The sequence below is a fragment of the Ambystoma mexicanum genome, chromosome 8, assembly GCF_040938575.1.
Source record: "Ambystoma mexicanum isolate Mex_15411 chromosome 8, UKY_AmexF1_1, whole genome shotgun sequence".
Lineage (NCBI taxonomy): Eukaryota > Metazoa > Chordata > Amphibia > Caudata > Ambystomatidae > Ambystoma > Ambystoma mexicanum.
The window spans coordinates 787,742,087-787,757,776 of NC_090929.1; the positions used below are offsets into that span (position 1 = coordinate 787,742,087).

The 15,690-nt window shown below is 44.9% G+C and overlaps 1 protein-coding gene across 5 annotated transcripts in view; it reads left to right on the plus strand.

Annotated features, from left to right (window-relative positions):
* Positions 1-15,690, plus strand: part of ARL6 (ARF like GTPase 6) — a 2,156,307-nt gene that overhangs the window by 1,374,993 nt on the left and 765,624 nt on the right. For 3 of the 5 annotated variants that reach the window (XM_069610619.1, XM_069610618.1, XM_069610620.1), the window contains one exon: positions 10,209-10,319. The exons of the other annotated variants lie outside the window; for them this stretch is intronic. In XM_069610619.1, coding sequence (XP_069466720.1) covers positions 10,209-10,319 — 111 coding nt within the window. The remainder of the gene's footprint in view (positions 1-10,208; positions 10,320-15,690) is intronic. 5 annotated transcript variants of the gene reach the window in all.

Consider the following 15,690-nt stretch of genomic DNA (forward strand, 5'->3'; position numbering starts at 1 on the left):
ATCTTCTAGCAAGTAAACCAAGGCCAGGACTGGTGTCTCTTCTGGCCAACCCAACCATCTTCGTTTCGCCACTCCTCTTACCCTCATATATCTCAGAAACTGTCTCCTGGGTAGGCCAAGTTGAGTCAGATATTCCATATCCTTGAATCGGCCTGTCGTACAGGTCTCCCCAGGTGTAGGTGCCATATTCTTCCCAGCGCCTGGATACGCCTGAGTCATCTCTGTTTGCACACATGTTTGCAACTATTGGTACATTGGGAGAGTAGGGGCGAGTCAGTTTAAGCACCTTCGAAGCCCTGGACTAGACCCGTCTACCCAGCCTGACAAGCAGGGGGAGGGAGTTCATGCAGTTTTCAGGGAGCCATAAATCTCTTTTGGGAGACACCAGATGCCGTAGCAATACCAATTCTGATGTAGGACCATCAGCTAAACATTGTGAAACTTAACTCAACTGGGCAGCTAAATAATAAAGTTCACATTTCGGTAGCTCTAGCACCCCGTACTTGTAAGGTAGGCACAACACAGTTTTGGCAGCCCAATCCCCAGAGAAAGTCTCTAATCAGTGAGTCTAAGAGATGAAAGAAGGCTACTCCCATGTAGTAGTGAATATTAGTGAAGTAATATAGGAACCTAGGAAGGACAATAATTTTGACAATCCCAACCCTGCCCATGGGTGACAAGGGAAGCCAGAACCAGAAAGACATTTTTTTAAGGCTGTCTACCACCCTGAGCGGGCGGGGGTGGGGCATGGGGGGAGGGCTGTGTGTGTGTCCGTCAGTCTGCCCGTCCGTCCGTTCTTAGGCGAATGAGTGACCCTGATTCCCAGATATTTAACGGATTCCTCCTACCATGGGAGGCCCAGTTCGGGTAAAGTAGTCACACTTTCATCTCGAAAGAGATTCCGGTTTACTCTGCAAACCTTTCCTGTACATCAAGGATCATGGGTAGGTTGTGTTGTGTCTCGCATAGGAACAGTAGGACATCATCAGCGTATAGTGATATCAGGTGTCTCTGCCCATACACCGTGATGCCCGCATCTAGATATTCCTGGCGTAGGTATACTGCAATAATCTCCATGGCTAATATATATGGCATAAGCGAAAAAAGTGCGCAACCCTGACGGGTCAACCAGCCTATTTCCCAAACCGCAGATACCTGGAGGCCGGATTTCACTCTGGCTGTCAGGGACGTGTATAGAAGAACAACCCACCGCATGAAACTATCACCCACCCCAAAGCCTCGAGTGAGGCAATCAGCCACTCCCAGTATACTGAGTCAAAGGCCTTGATGGCCTCAAGGGACGCCACCACACCGTGCTCTTGTCGGGGGTTGGTTTGATTGATTGTTAATGTGCTGGAGTCTCCAGAGCTTTAAGGCGGTGCAGCGCCCTGTCACAAAACCTGTTTGATCTGCGTGTTTGAAGGAAGAGATAACTGCGGAGGCATGTTGCCGACACTGTTGTGAATATTTTGACGTCATAGTTCAACATGGTAATGGGGCGGTAAGAATCACATCTATCCATGGGTTTCCCAGGTTTGGGGATGGGTACCACCAAGGTCTTACTCATACTGGCTGGCAGTATTCCTCTGTCATAAGCCTCCACGAAAACCTTCAGGAGAACTGGGGGTAGGGCAATAAGATTTATAGAACTCCGGGGGGAGTCAATCGGTACGCAGCGTTTTAAGGTAGAGAGGGATGCAATCGCTTCACTTATTTCCTCTACAGTTATGGGTTGGCTTAGGAGGGGGCTTTGGTCAAGAGCAAGTCCCGGGAGCCGAATCTGTGAAAGCACCTGTTATGTCTTCTTGGGGACCAATTTTTCATGGCTATATAGTTGCGTGTAATACGCAGTGAAATTATCATTTATCGCAATCTGAAATCTCCACAGGCCCCGCATTCATCTACATGTAGTGAGGTCGTGGAGTCTGGATTGTTCACGCTTGCAAAGCCAAGCCAGTAGCTTCCCGGGATTGTCCCCCTCTGCATGGGCCTGGACTGTTCACGTAGTATAGTGGAATTTAGACAGTCTCTCCCATGCCTCTCGGCACCGGGAGCGGACCTCAGCCAGTTTCTCCTCCTTTGCCCGGCAGTGTGGGGGATGGGCTTCTAGTATTCTAATCTTGTCCTCGATTACCTCCAATTCCCCCGCAGCGTTCAGTGAATGCCCCCCGCTTTTGCTATGACCTCCCAGCAGATTACCATTTTCAAAGCTTCCCATATGGTTCCCCAACTAGCCACACCCCCCTCATTGAGGTCTAGGAAGAAATTACAGATTCCAATAGTGTTTTCCTGAAAACCTTGTTGGGGAATGCGCCAGTAGGCATGTGCCATGTCGGTATTGGAGGTCTGGGGCTTTTACAGTTCCATTCAACCATCAAGGGCGAATGATCCGAAATAGTGCAGCCCATGTATTCCACACTGACAAATTCTATGAATTACCCCACCCCAGTGAAGAAGTAGTGAATCCTAGTGTGAAGCTTGTGGGGAGCTGAGTAAAAGGAATACCCTCTGGTGGTTGGGTGTAATTCCCTCTAGATGTCTGTTAGCTCTAGATCAGTTATTGTTGTATTAAAGGTGATAGCAGCTGCGGATGGGCCACCTCGGGGTGGAGACAACCTATCCAATGTCGGGTCTTTAGTGTAATTAAAGTCACCATCCCATGTGATAAGTTCCTCCCTTCTGGGTGCAATAAAGTTACAAAGTATACGAACATGCGTCGGGATGGCATGGTTCGGAAAGTAAGAATTAATAATACAGACTTCGCTATGGTGTATATAGCACGGCAGAATTAGGTACCTCCCGCCCCTGTTGTCCTCTACCTCAAGTAGATGGAAGGGTAGGGACCTGCTAATCCAAGTCAGTACTCCTCCAAAAATACATGGCCGCATAGTCCGTGCCATCCCAACGGTTCAAGAGCCCTTTTGCTCTTCAGCTAGTAGGTGGGTTTCTCCTTAGCCCTCCTTGGAAAGCCACGATGTATGGAGTAAACAAAAATGTAGCATGAATAACAAACCCTTCAAATATTGCCCAACAAAGCCAGTACATTCGGGCATCCCTGTATCAACAAGGCATGGAATGGCCATTGTGTACTGGGTAGCGGGACCAGCAACCGGCCGCCGGTAACTGTGGAAAAGACCAATCGTGGGTAACAGAGTTCCATTCCCACTGAACAAAGAAGGACATATGTAGCGGTTTCAAGTCTTGGATCCAGTGGTGTTCATCAGGGGAAACCAAAAAGCGTGCCAGGAGTCCAGGTCGAGCCAATCCGGATTATTGTGAGTGTGGTGTGGGTTCGGTGGTGGCTGGGTGCTCAGACAGATTTACCCGCCTCAGTAAGGAGCGAGGTGGTTAGTGTTTTCGAAGTAGTAGTTGTGAAAGAGGATTATTCTGCGTGTTTGGTTCGTCAGGAATCGGGGCCACTTTTACTGGCCAGGTTGTTGTGCTCCATCCACATATTTGCAGCTTTCGGACTGTCAAAGTATGGTTTGCCATTGTAGAGGATCTTCAGTCTCGACGGATATATGAGCATATATTTATGCTCTAATTGTCTGAGCCTTGCCTTCAGGGGCACAAACGAGTTTCAAGCCCTCTGTACAGCAGGGGTGTAGTCTGGGTAAATGGCAATTCTGGAGCAGTCATGTGAAATCTCACCCCCCTCACTGGAGTAACATAGGATTGCTACCTCCCTGTCTCGATAGTTAAGGATCTTAGCAATCAGAGGCCTAGAGTGGGACCCTGGGGGTGTTTTTATCTGTAGAGATCGATGGGCCCTCTCGACAGCAAAACCTTGTGACAATTTACCAGGGCCAATCTCCTGTATCAGTAAGTTTTCAAAGTAGGAGGTCGGATCTGGTCCCTCAGCGCCCTCTCCCAGGCCGAGCATGCGTATATTGCTCTTGCGTGCCCTGCCCTCTGCATCCTCCAAAAGCTTCTCAAGGGAGGCATTTCTTCTTTCCAGCTCTTTGACTCTCATCGCTAGATCTTTGGTTGTGACCACAGTGTAATTTAGTAAAGATTCCACCGTAGTCACCCTCTCCACCAGCTGCCTCACATCCTGTCGGCGCAACTGTACATCCACCTTGACCTCATCAATTCTGGTCTCCAGGGATGTTCGCAGGGAGGCCATTGCTGCTAGGACCAAGTTATCTTGCGGGTCGCTAGTAGGTGCCTGCAGTGCTGGTTGGTCCGCTCTCAGCGGTTGGGGAGCAGTGAAGGTCTTTCCCTGGCCTGCAAACAAGTCCATTGTGGTGGGCTTCCCCTTATTCTTTGTGGGTGACATGATCGGGTGTCTGTTACAGGGTTAGCTGGATGATTGTGTAATTGTACCACCCGATGAGTAGCTGGAGGAGGTTGTGGCGGGCCACCTGGCCTTTTGGCAAAGGCGCTGATGGTATAGCCTCTGCCGCAGAGGGGGTTCCTCCAAGGGGGACGCAGGCTCAGCAGGGGAAACCCCAGAGTGGATATCCTGTGGTAAAGGCAGATGAGTGTTTTGCAAATCCGGTAAATGAAGTTCCTCTGTAAATGCCTTCCTGATGGGAAGGATCAGATGGGGCCAGGAGGCCCTTCCGCAGCATCTGGTGTTTCCGGGCCACGAGGGGTGGAGTGCAACTAAGCCAGGAGACAGACTGCTCCAGTACTGGCAAGCACTGGGTTGTGTATAGGCAGGGGCAAGAGCCAGGATGACCAGCAAGGGCTCAGTGATGGCTATAAGCCCCGGCAAGTGTGCCATTTCGGCAAGGCTGCCGGGTGCTGCACGGTTGCAGCGCAATCACATGCAGTTGCTCTCAGGGCAGGGGACAGTATTTACTCCAGGACACAGGACGGATCCCCGAGCAGGGGCACCCCAGGGAGCACCCCAGACAGCATAATCCGCCCCACGTCTCGGGTTAGTTTAGCTGAGACAGGAAGCGCATCCCAGCCCTCACTCACCGTAGCAAGACTCCTCTGTGCTCCTCCTCACCAGTCTCCTCGGCGTCCACAGTGCATAGGATTTATTTACAGCTGGCTGGCCCTGGATGATGGTCCGGTCGTCAGTAGGAGATGCGGCATGGCTAAGATCCAGATCTGTTGCGTTAGTCGTTCAGCTTCATGACGGACGCCAACTTAGAGCGCAAGGGGGCTCCAGCTGCAACGCGGTTAAAACAGTTCACCGACACCGATTTGCGTCAGAAAAAGACTGATGAGTGAGGCGCTGACTTCCCACACCCAGGGGTGTGTTTTGGTGTTGATGTGAGACGCATTAAAAGGCTGATACAAGGAACTGGCAGGATCGCAGTGGGAGCGTCACGTCTCATTACATGGGCTCAAGCCTTGCCCCTCTCTCTCCCCTTTGTCTCTTGATTCCAGAACCTCGAGCATAGGATACAGGTTCAAACAGAATCTCATGAATTATGTTCTAAGAGTGTAGCTTGGGCACCTTGACAATTCCCCCTGTTCTTTTTCTGATAATAATCTGGTCAGTCCTGTATGTTTCACAAACTCTGTCCATCTCATCCTTCCAAGTTAACTAATCAACTCCAGTCTTTTTCTTTTCCCCATCTTACTGTGTAGGGTATTCAAATACTTTACCCCCCCTTGTTTCAACCTGAACACTTTCACATACCACAGAAGACAACGGACCAAGTCCGAACCTGTTTACCTGACATGTCTTAACCTAAGGGCCAGGCAAAGTCAGTCAATTGACCTGAATTGCACACACACCTGATGGCCCTTTCCATTCCCCAAAGGGATAAAAGGTAGAGCACAAGAGCACAGGACGACCAAGGCAGATGCACAACATGAGAGCTAACTCAGATCAGCAGTTAAAGAGGAGGAGAAAGACGGCACAGACCGAGATTGTGACAAGGAGAGAAGCAACCTTGCCCTTTCCGGCCAAAGCCTGTGAAACCTCTGCAGAGGAAATTATAAGTCTGCAAACAATAGCAAGCGTGTGTTGCTGCAGATGTCTACGGTACATGAGACCCTCCTCCGCTGATAACCAAGCCGGGGAGAGACGCAGGTCTCTATGGTACCAACCTTGGCTTGAGGCAGAAGAAAGTCAAGCAGTTCATCACAGCCGGTGAGTCGTGGGAAGAGCCGATAAGAAACCGAATTATGTTGAACGATGAATAGCCAACGGCCAATTTGAACCTTTGAGAAAATTGAAGATACAATTGATGAGAAATGGGGAAAACCAGCAACAGAGGAGTCCAGCACCATGTGGGCGATCAGGCAGGAAACTCTGGTCAATCCCGTGCTTGCTGAAACTGCAAATACCAGAAGGCCTAGGGAAGGCCATATGGGAACAGTTAAAGTGGTCATACAGGGTCTTGCAAATTCCTCTGTACATTCGAAAGACTTTTAACGACAGGCAATTAGGAGAGGCATAATTGATGAAGTTGGCGAGAGTGAACCTGGCAGAGGGATGCTGACAAAGAGAGGCAAAGTCTAAAGTCCGAAGAAACAGTGTGTTGGCAGAGGAATGTCCACTGTGAATTGTTTGAAAAGACATTGAGACTCACAAATGCTAAGAAAGCCATAGTGAACCGGCGAAGGGAGGCTGATGTCTGAGAGGGGTCAGAGCCCAGAAGAGGGGGACCCCTTGGGTGAAGAACTATCACCCGAATAAGAAGAAGAACTTCTGTTTCGGTATTTTGAACAGGACAGGTCCTCGGAAGCAAGAGAACATAGCCAATTGAGGTCCTGTTATCATCAAGGAACTTTCTAGGGATCTGTGCCCGAAAGAGGGGGATCCAGGGGTGAACCCATCACCCAAGGTTATCAAGAAAAGGACTTGTTTATTTGATCTATTGAATACGATTCGTGAGGGGTTTACTCTCAGAAGAGGGGGTTCCAGGGGTGAAGCTATCACCCAATGTGTATGTGAAACAGAACTTTTTGTTTGTTTATTGAATACATCAGACCCTCGAAGGCAAGAGACTTTTGTTAAGAGACTTAACCATTGAAGAACCTGATGGCTGGTACAAGAACTGTCTGCTCGTGCAGGGAAAGCACGAGCGTGTGCTGTGCTCAGAAGTCGCAACTTATCCTGTGCTTAAAACGTGGGGAAGGGAGACCCCTGGCTAAAGCGATCCTGGCTTACGATTGGAGTACACTTCTTTCTTTATTGTAACCCTATCCCACACTCTTTCTGGAATTAGTTGTAAGAACTTGGCAATAGTTTTTTTTGTATAGGCCCTTTTATTTGACACAACGCCACTAGGACTGCCTTATTTTTCATTTGATGGTCGACATTTGTTCCCATCTTAGATTTTTCCACCCTATATCAATTGTTCAATACACACCCTTTAACTGTGATCGCTGTGTCTGTCTTTACTGTTGCCCCCATGAGTTCCTTATACAGGTTAGTCACCAAAATGATGATTATCATATCATATATCATTATAGGATCATCTACTTCTTCCCGCAGTAACTTCCCCATGATACCCTTAATAAATTCTGAAGTCGTAATTCCTGCTGAGTTCCAAAAGATGTTGCAAAGAATCAACCACTCTGACTTGCCTTCCCTGAAGCCAATGCATTTAAGCTGCATCATTTGTGTATCGGGGTGGGGATTTCATATTTTCACAAGTTCAAATAGTTCTCCACTTTTATCTAGTGTTAATAACCCAGATGCCGGTCTTCCCTTGTCACTCTTCGTTTCCGGGTTAAGTAAAGCGGTGAAACCATTTAAGCTAAGGATCCCTTAACCAAGTTTCCTGGAGGCAAACAATTTCAAAATTCTCATGTTATCTCCTCTTAACCAAACAAGTGCCTAAAATCTCTGGTGTTCCAACTAGCCAAGGAAAACTTGTCTGGACCCTATTGGGGTGTTAGGCTGTTTTATTTTTGTCAATCAGAGCTTCCGGGACCCACTTACAAGATGCTCTCCAATCCAGATTGCCTTCTTTATCCTGATGGCAGGTTATTTTTCTCTCTGCGTTGTCCAAGTTTCTTTCTGTAATGTGAAGGGGTACTAAGTACCCGCTCCCCCTTCCGTTCCTTTCCTTTTTTAGGAGAGATCTTCGCCTTTTGTGGAGCTACGTGTTCTTTCGGTCTCACTCCCCTCTTTATCCTTCGACCTAGAGCTGCCTATTATCTTTGCCTCTGTTATCTCGGTTTTCCCCAGTAGGGTGTAACGTAAAGCGGTGATTGAAGATTCTTCTTCTGAGATGACTTCTTTCATTAGCTCATCTTCTAAGTAAACTATGACTTTGTCCAGTCTTGTTTCACAGGGGAACACTACCTGTGTGATGTCATCTGTTGTGATCCAACGCAGTCTTGGTACACGGTGTAGCGTTCGGAGTACATTGCATCTATTTAATGTTAGACCATCATCTATTCATTCAGTCCTTTCTAGGGTAGCACATCGGTTCCAATTCATTTCCTTTATGCCATTTTTTTCATAGGTTTTTCTCCCATGACTATGCTATCCCCATCTTGATGCTTTGGTTTCTTCCAAGGTTTTTTCGAATCTCTCCATCTCAGTTTTTCTCATGATGGTCAACTTTGTCAGGAGACTATTTTACCTGTTTACAGGGCTCTGCTGTTGTGTGCATAATTTTGAATTCAGCATCTTTGCCCCATTGTTTTGAATCCTACAGGAGAGGCTTCCCTACTCTTCATTGGTTGAACGATGTGCTCATTAATAGAGTAATTTATCAGTTCTTCTTCTTGCTCCTTGTCTAGCTGTCAGTTCATCTTCCTGTTTCTCGTCTAGCTGTCTAGAGGATGGCTCCTATATACAACAGAAGATACGCTGGAGGTATGTCTATTATCAAAGAAAGATTCTAAAGGAAGGAGGTCTCTAGTTCCACCCTTGCGAATAAAGGTCTGAGATATCCAGTGGTGTGATTGCATATACTGGAATTGCTTATTCCTGTCAAGGTTGAATTTAATTTTGCAGGTCTGGGAATTGATAGGGGAACCATCAGCAAAGAGTGTCTCTATGGATTTCAGGCCACCCACTTGCCATTTAATAAATCTCTTAAGCTTCAAACTGGGGGAGAAATCATTATTATTCAACATTGGGGCAAGTAGTGTGGGTTAAATGTATAATTCATCCCAAGTGGTTCATTTTTGCATTTTCTGTTTTTTAGCCAATTTTCATAGGAATATTTATTTATTTAGATTTGTAGAACACACTGCAGCCCTTAGGCATTGAGGCGCTATAAGGGGAGCTTAAGAAGGCTTGATTCTAGATATTGATATTTGATATTGGTATCTGTGAGAACTTTAGGTTATCAAATGGAAGCAACCTTACATTTTGGGTAAGGCATATTTTAGCAATTAGGTAGTATTCATCTATTTTAAATATTGCAGCAATTCTAACTCTTTAATTTTATGTTGTCTCTGATCCCGTATTTCCGCCCCCCCGTCCCCCTCACTGCTCTCTCTACTGTGATCTCTTTGACGGTAAAACATTTTTGTAGATCACATTGAAATTCATATTCTAATCGTTTGTATTGTGTAATTTTATAATATCTTTGAACATTAACCTTAATCTGCATAACATTATGTTCATATATGAATGCTATATTTCATCAATGTGATTAATTCGGATAAAAAAACTCAGTCTAGGTTGAAGCATGTGTTGGCTAGGTTAAGTGAAACAAAATTGCTACTTTTACACAGCGGGCCAGGCTAAACGAAACATTGCTACTAATACAGAAGGATTTGAAGTACAGTGCTTGTTTGTGCATCAATCTTCGTGCTTAGGTATTAAACCTAACCAAAGGTATACATTGTTTGGAAAATTGCTACCTGTATACTGTGATTTGAAATTGACTATTCCTTCTGCACCAACCTATGTGCTAAAGTATTGGTCTTAACCAATAGGGCAACTGATTTGGCCTGACAAAGCAAGGTGAAACATAACTGTTACCTGTGCATGATTATCTGAAGTCTGGTGACCCTATTTTGCCCTGATCTAAAAGTTTAAGTAATGGTCTTCACTAAAGAGATGATTCTGTAATATGAATTGACCAAAGGGTTGATGTATTAGAGTAAAAGTCTGTGTCCTATCAATTTGACTAAATACTTTGAGGAGTAAAGATTTATGTGGCTAAAGGTTTGTGATCTATGAATTGTATTAAATGTAATGATGAGTAAGGTTCTGACAACTTTAATCAAATCAGATATCTAGAAGCACAATTACGAATAAAATATAAATTATGATACTTAACATTGTTCTTTGAATTATACAATTAATTGAAGATAATGCTTTTGAGTGCAGGCAACTCGGCATTGGACTTATGGGGAGAGCCTGCTATGCATATAATACATGTGGAAGGAAATTCATTTTCACACTGTCTATCCTACCAAACCAAGAAAAGGCAAGGGTATGCCATACTTTACAAATTGTATACATATTTATCTTAAATGCATGGTAAATCATTCCTATAACTTTGCGAATATTGTTGAATGCTTGTCAGCCTGGAATAGATCCAGCTTGCTGTCTTTGAATAAGGTATGCATCAATGGTTTGAGGCGATTTGTATTTACTTTTGCAATATTGTTTGCATCTATATTTAATAATACGATTGGCCTATATGAAGAGCAAAGTGTGGAATCCTTATTTGGTTTGGCTATTAATGTAAAAAAGAATTGCATCAGAGTAACCCTGTAATTGGGAAATTTTGGAAGAGAATCTTCAAGTAGAGAACTAATTGTGTTCGACATTATTTTATAGTAAGCATTAGGGAACACATCAGGCCCTGTGTCCTTACCATTGGGGTGATTTGTAATGCATTCCCATCCCTTTACTGCCTAAGCGTCATCCCAGAGATAATCGTTTGACTACCCAGCAGCATATCCAGCAGGGAATCTATTCATATAAAGTGATAAGATAAAAAGAAAATCACAACAGAAAACAGTGCATTCATAAATAAAAGCAACAGAAGAATTTAGCATAGAAATTCAAATGATCATAATAAAAGAACATTATAGACCAACCTGTTTAGATAGTTGGCCAGAAACAGGCCAATGTTACAAAAAAGGTATGCCCACAGCGCAAGAACTACTCCCCCAATGGCCCTCTCTTCATGACTGTATGAAAATAGAACTGCATAAAGAATTTAAATAACATCCCTCAATTATTGATGTGATTTTACAGCAATCGTTTAAGCAGCTGAAGCCAAAGTACAGTGAGTGATCTCCTCAAGTTTGGCACAACTGGTAATACCATATAACAAACCGGACATTGAAATAGGTCCGGTCATAGACCTTTTATAGGTTAGCTTAGTAAGTGGAAAGGATTAAAGAAGCTTAAACAGGTATGATCATCCATAGTCTCTCTCCTTCTGTTGTCTCGGTTACTGGTAACTTTGGTAGAACCTTTCCCCAATTGTGATGTTATTGATAGTTGTGGGCTGGTACCCAGGCTTGCCTCTGAAGTATCTTTGTCATGATAAATGAGCGTGTAACCGCATGATTACATCTCTGTCTGCAGATGGTATGGTTTTCCCCTCAAATGTAAAAATGATGTATAAGGTCAAGCCCCATTTGTACGTATTTGTTTCTGACGGATGAGTGCTGTAATCTCATGCAATTATTTCCTATGGTTGAGGGTTCCTGGGGCCCGATTTGTAAAGATCTTTAGCTTGGAGTTCTGAAATTGGAATTAATTTTTGGAGCGGATTTTTGACATGAGTTTTTTCTCCTTAAACAGTGGTATCTCAACACTGTACCAGGTAATAGGCTCTGCATGGACTTGCAAGAAGAATAGACCCTATATGTGCAGGGATTGCAATAGCGTTTGGATAAGCGATTCTACATAACTCTCCAGATCTGACTCTGGTATGTCTGCTGAGATTCCTCAAATGCAAACATATATCACATACTCGTAAGGGAAACGGGTAGCTGACCCTGCGAAGATTAGAAGCCCATTTGATTTTGCATTTTAATTCAAAAGTGTCAGTCGGATTGAACATTACCGAAGGCAGTCATGTGTTTTTGGAATATCTTTTCACTGTGATTTTTTTCTCTGACGTTTTGTGAATATATTTAATGTGTGGTCTTGACCATTTTGAGTTTTTCGGTATATGTTCAGTGCATTTTACCATTTCCCTTTCTTTTTTTCTTTTTTTTGGTTTTCCCTTTTTTTTATTTCCCTGTTATCACTTTTGCTTAATCATATTTCTTTTTCCATATATCTTTTTATTAAAATATTCACAATTTTTCCAACACATTGTAACCCCCCAACCCTACCCAGCCCCACACGAGTCCGAACAGCCTCAGTAAGCATTCCTTTTGACTTTCTTTACATTTTGGCCGCATATAGTCTTGTGACCTAGTTATTATTCCACCAGGCCTAGCAGTCTCAATCTCCTCGGGCACCAATTCGCCCTTGGCCCTTTTTGAAGGAACACCAGTGTCCGCGACCAGTCCGCCAGAAAACCCTGATGATACCCTTGTAGCGACTAGGTAGCCCACTCCAACACTGCAAAGTTCCAAATTTTTCCCACCTATTCATGCTCTGTTGAGGGGACCTTTGATTTCCATTTTTGGGCCCCCCCCCAGTGCCCCTGCGACCATCGGTATCACGTATATCTTTTGTGCCACGCTGGTGGGTAGTTCTTCCAGTTGTCCCCCTAGCCCCAATATAGACAGTCCTCTGTTGCCCCTTTACTTCAGGCCTAATGCCTCGCCTAAAGCTTCCCATAATAACTGAATATGAGGGCAATCCCACCAGATATGGTTCCAGGTCCCCACCATTCCACATTGTCTCTAGCAGAGATTAGATACTGAGGGGTAGAATGTATGCAGTTTATCTGGGGTTAGGTGCCATTGTAGCATGAATGTAACCCATATGTCCTGGACTTGTAGCGATCTTGTTTACTTGGGAATGTTCGCCCACAGTTGCATTCAATCAGTTGTCTCTATCTCTTGGCCCGTTACCCCGTCCCAAGATGTTGTGTATCTCCTTTCCCATGGTTCCTCGCCCTGTTTAATAAGTGCGTAAATTGCCCCCACTATATGTTTGCCAAAAGGAGTTATGCTACGCGTCACTCACTCCTTCTTGGTTGGGTGCATTAACCAGTGCTTTATCTGGAAGTATCTAAACCTATCTGTTTCTTCCACTCCAAAATCCACCATGCATTGGGGGAATGATTTAATGACTGGCCTGACAAATATATCCTGAATCTTTTGGCAACCTCTTTCCTGCCACTTCGCGGCCTTTTCTCCACATCCTGGAATGAAACGTGGGTTGCCAAAAATTGGTGTAAATGGAGATGGAAATGTGGTGGTTTGGGCCCGCCTTATTCCCTTCTCCCGAGAGTCCCCTCCCACCGTCAGTATCCTGCTGCAGTACATTTGTTTTGGTCTGTCTCCCTTCGGTTTCCACAGTGCCTGCTCAAGGTTATCCCCTATTACTGCCTTGTCCATTGTCCTCCATATCTCCCTGTCGTCTTTCAGCCAATCCCACATTATCCTTATTTCCGCTGCCAAAAAGTATGTTTTAATGTCCGGTTCCCCCATATCTCCTCTGTTTCTAGGCATCACCATAACCCTTCTAGCTATCCTTGGTCTTTTACTATTCCAAACAAATCTCCCAGTCTGTTTCTGAACAGCCCGAAAGAAGGAGGCTGGCACCTGAATGTGAGAGTCATAAAGTAATACAACAACTGTGGTAGAATAACCAAATTTAAAACATTGATTCTGCCCATCCAGGGAATCGTTAATGGTCCCCAGTCAACTAGTGTGTTCTTTAATGCTTCTAACAGGGAGAGATAGTTGGCCTAATAAAGGTCATCCTCAGTTCTTGTTAGCTTTATACCTAAGTAGGTTATGGACTTCTCGACCCATTTATATGGGAGCATGCCCTTCGGTATTGAGATTCAAAATGTCTGTCTTTTGTGGGTTTATTTTTAGCCCAGCTACTGACCCGAACCTTGCTACCTCTCTCTCCCTCCATTACCCAGATGGAGCCCTCCGGATTCATCAATGTCAGCAGCATATCGTCTGCAAAAGCAGCCATCTTGTGGACCCTTCACCCAAATGGTATCCCTCCACTCTCCCCATTCAGTCTTATTGCTGCCAGAAGTGGCTCCAAATAGATTATATAGTGCAAGGAGGGAGGGGGCAACCCTGCTTCATACCCCTCTGAACCTTAACGGGTTCTGCTAACTGGCCATTTATTGCTAGCCTTAAGGATGGGTTCTGATAGTTGGCCTTGATCATTGTTGGGAACCTCGCTCCAAAACCCATTTGCTTCATTGTAATAAACGGAAATCTCCACTCTACCCTATCAAAGGCCTTTTCCGCATCAAAAGCGAGTAAAATTGCTGGGATGCTCTTTTGGTTAACTTTTTCTATGAGGGGGGCTATCCTCCTTGTATTATCGCTCATATGCCTGCCCTGATGAACACTGATTGATCTTTGCTAATTGTATTTGGGAGAATTTGATCGAAGCGATTCGCCAGGGCCTTCATAAAAATCTTTCCACCCACATTGATTAGACTGATCGGCCTGTAGGAGCGACATATGGTCGGGTCTTTGCCTTCTTTCGGGAGGATTACTTTTGCCTCTTCCATAGTTGCTGTGATTTTTCCCTTATTCCCCATTTCGTTGAGCAGAGGGACTAGGTGTAGGATCAATGTTTCTCTAAAGGATCTATAAAATTCTGTGCTACAGCCGTCTGGGCCGGGAGACTTATTGGTGGGTAGGGACATAATGATCCTATGTACCTCATCCGATGTAATTTCCCCTTCTAGTGCCTCTCTTTCCTGGTCCATTATTCGAACCAATTCTCTTGGTCCTACATATTCTTGTTGAGATTGCTCTAATGGGTTTGCAGAGCTATATAGTTCTGTGTAGAATTTTGAGAATTCCCAGGTCATGTATTTTGTATCTGGGCTGGTTCACCCCCCTTCCACCTTTTATTTTTATAATTGTTTTAGCCTTATCTTCCTTTCTCAGCAGTCTGGCAAAAAGTCTGTCAGATTTGTTGGCCTTGATGTCATATTTGTGATTTAGGAACAGCAATGATTTTTCTGCTGCCTTTGCATGCATGATCTCCAGTTGGCTTTTTGTAGCCCTATACTCCTTTCTTGTTTCCCCCCTTGCTCCCACTCCCATCCTGGTCATTATCCTCTTTAGTTTTCCTTCTAAGTCTCTCTCTAGCCGTGTTAGTTCCCTATCTCTGCGGGCCTTAATTGCAGTGATTTCCCCCCTGATTGTGGCCTTAAAGGCATCCCACCTCGTTTGCATTGATGTATCTTCCTTACTATTTTCTTTAAAGAAACAATCAATCTCCTCTCTCAGCTCCTCCCTCAGACCCTTGTCCTTGGGTACCTCCATTTCCAAAGTCCTGGGGGGGCCTGTCCTTCTACCTAGTTTTAGTGACAAGGGTGTGTGGTCTTACAAGGTTATAGCCCCCACCTCTATAGCCCTTACCCATCCCAAATATTTCTGGGAAGCCCACAGATAGTCTATGCATGATGATGATCAGTGGACGTGGTAATAGAATGTGAATCCTTTCTTGTCTCTTTACTTTTCCCTCCATATGTCCACTAGGGCTAGCCTCTCCACTTTCTCTATTAGTTCCTTCGACGGTTTCCCCTGGGCACTTCTGGTTTTCGTGGATCTGTCCTTTTCAGGGTCCTATGCCATGTTAAAACCTCCTGTTAAGATTATGGGGCCCTTCACAAATGTCTCTAATCTAACCAGGGGGCATTGGATAAAGGTGTCTTAGCCCGTATTTGGGGCGTA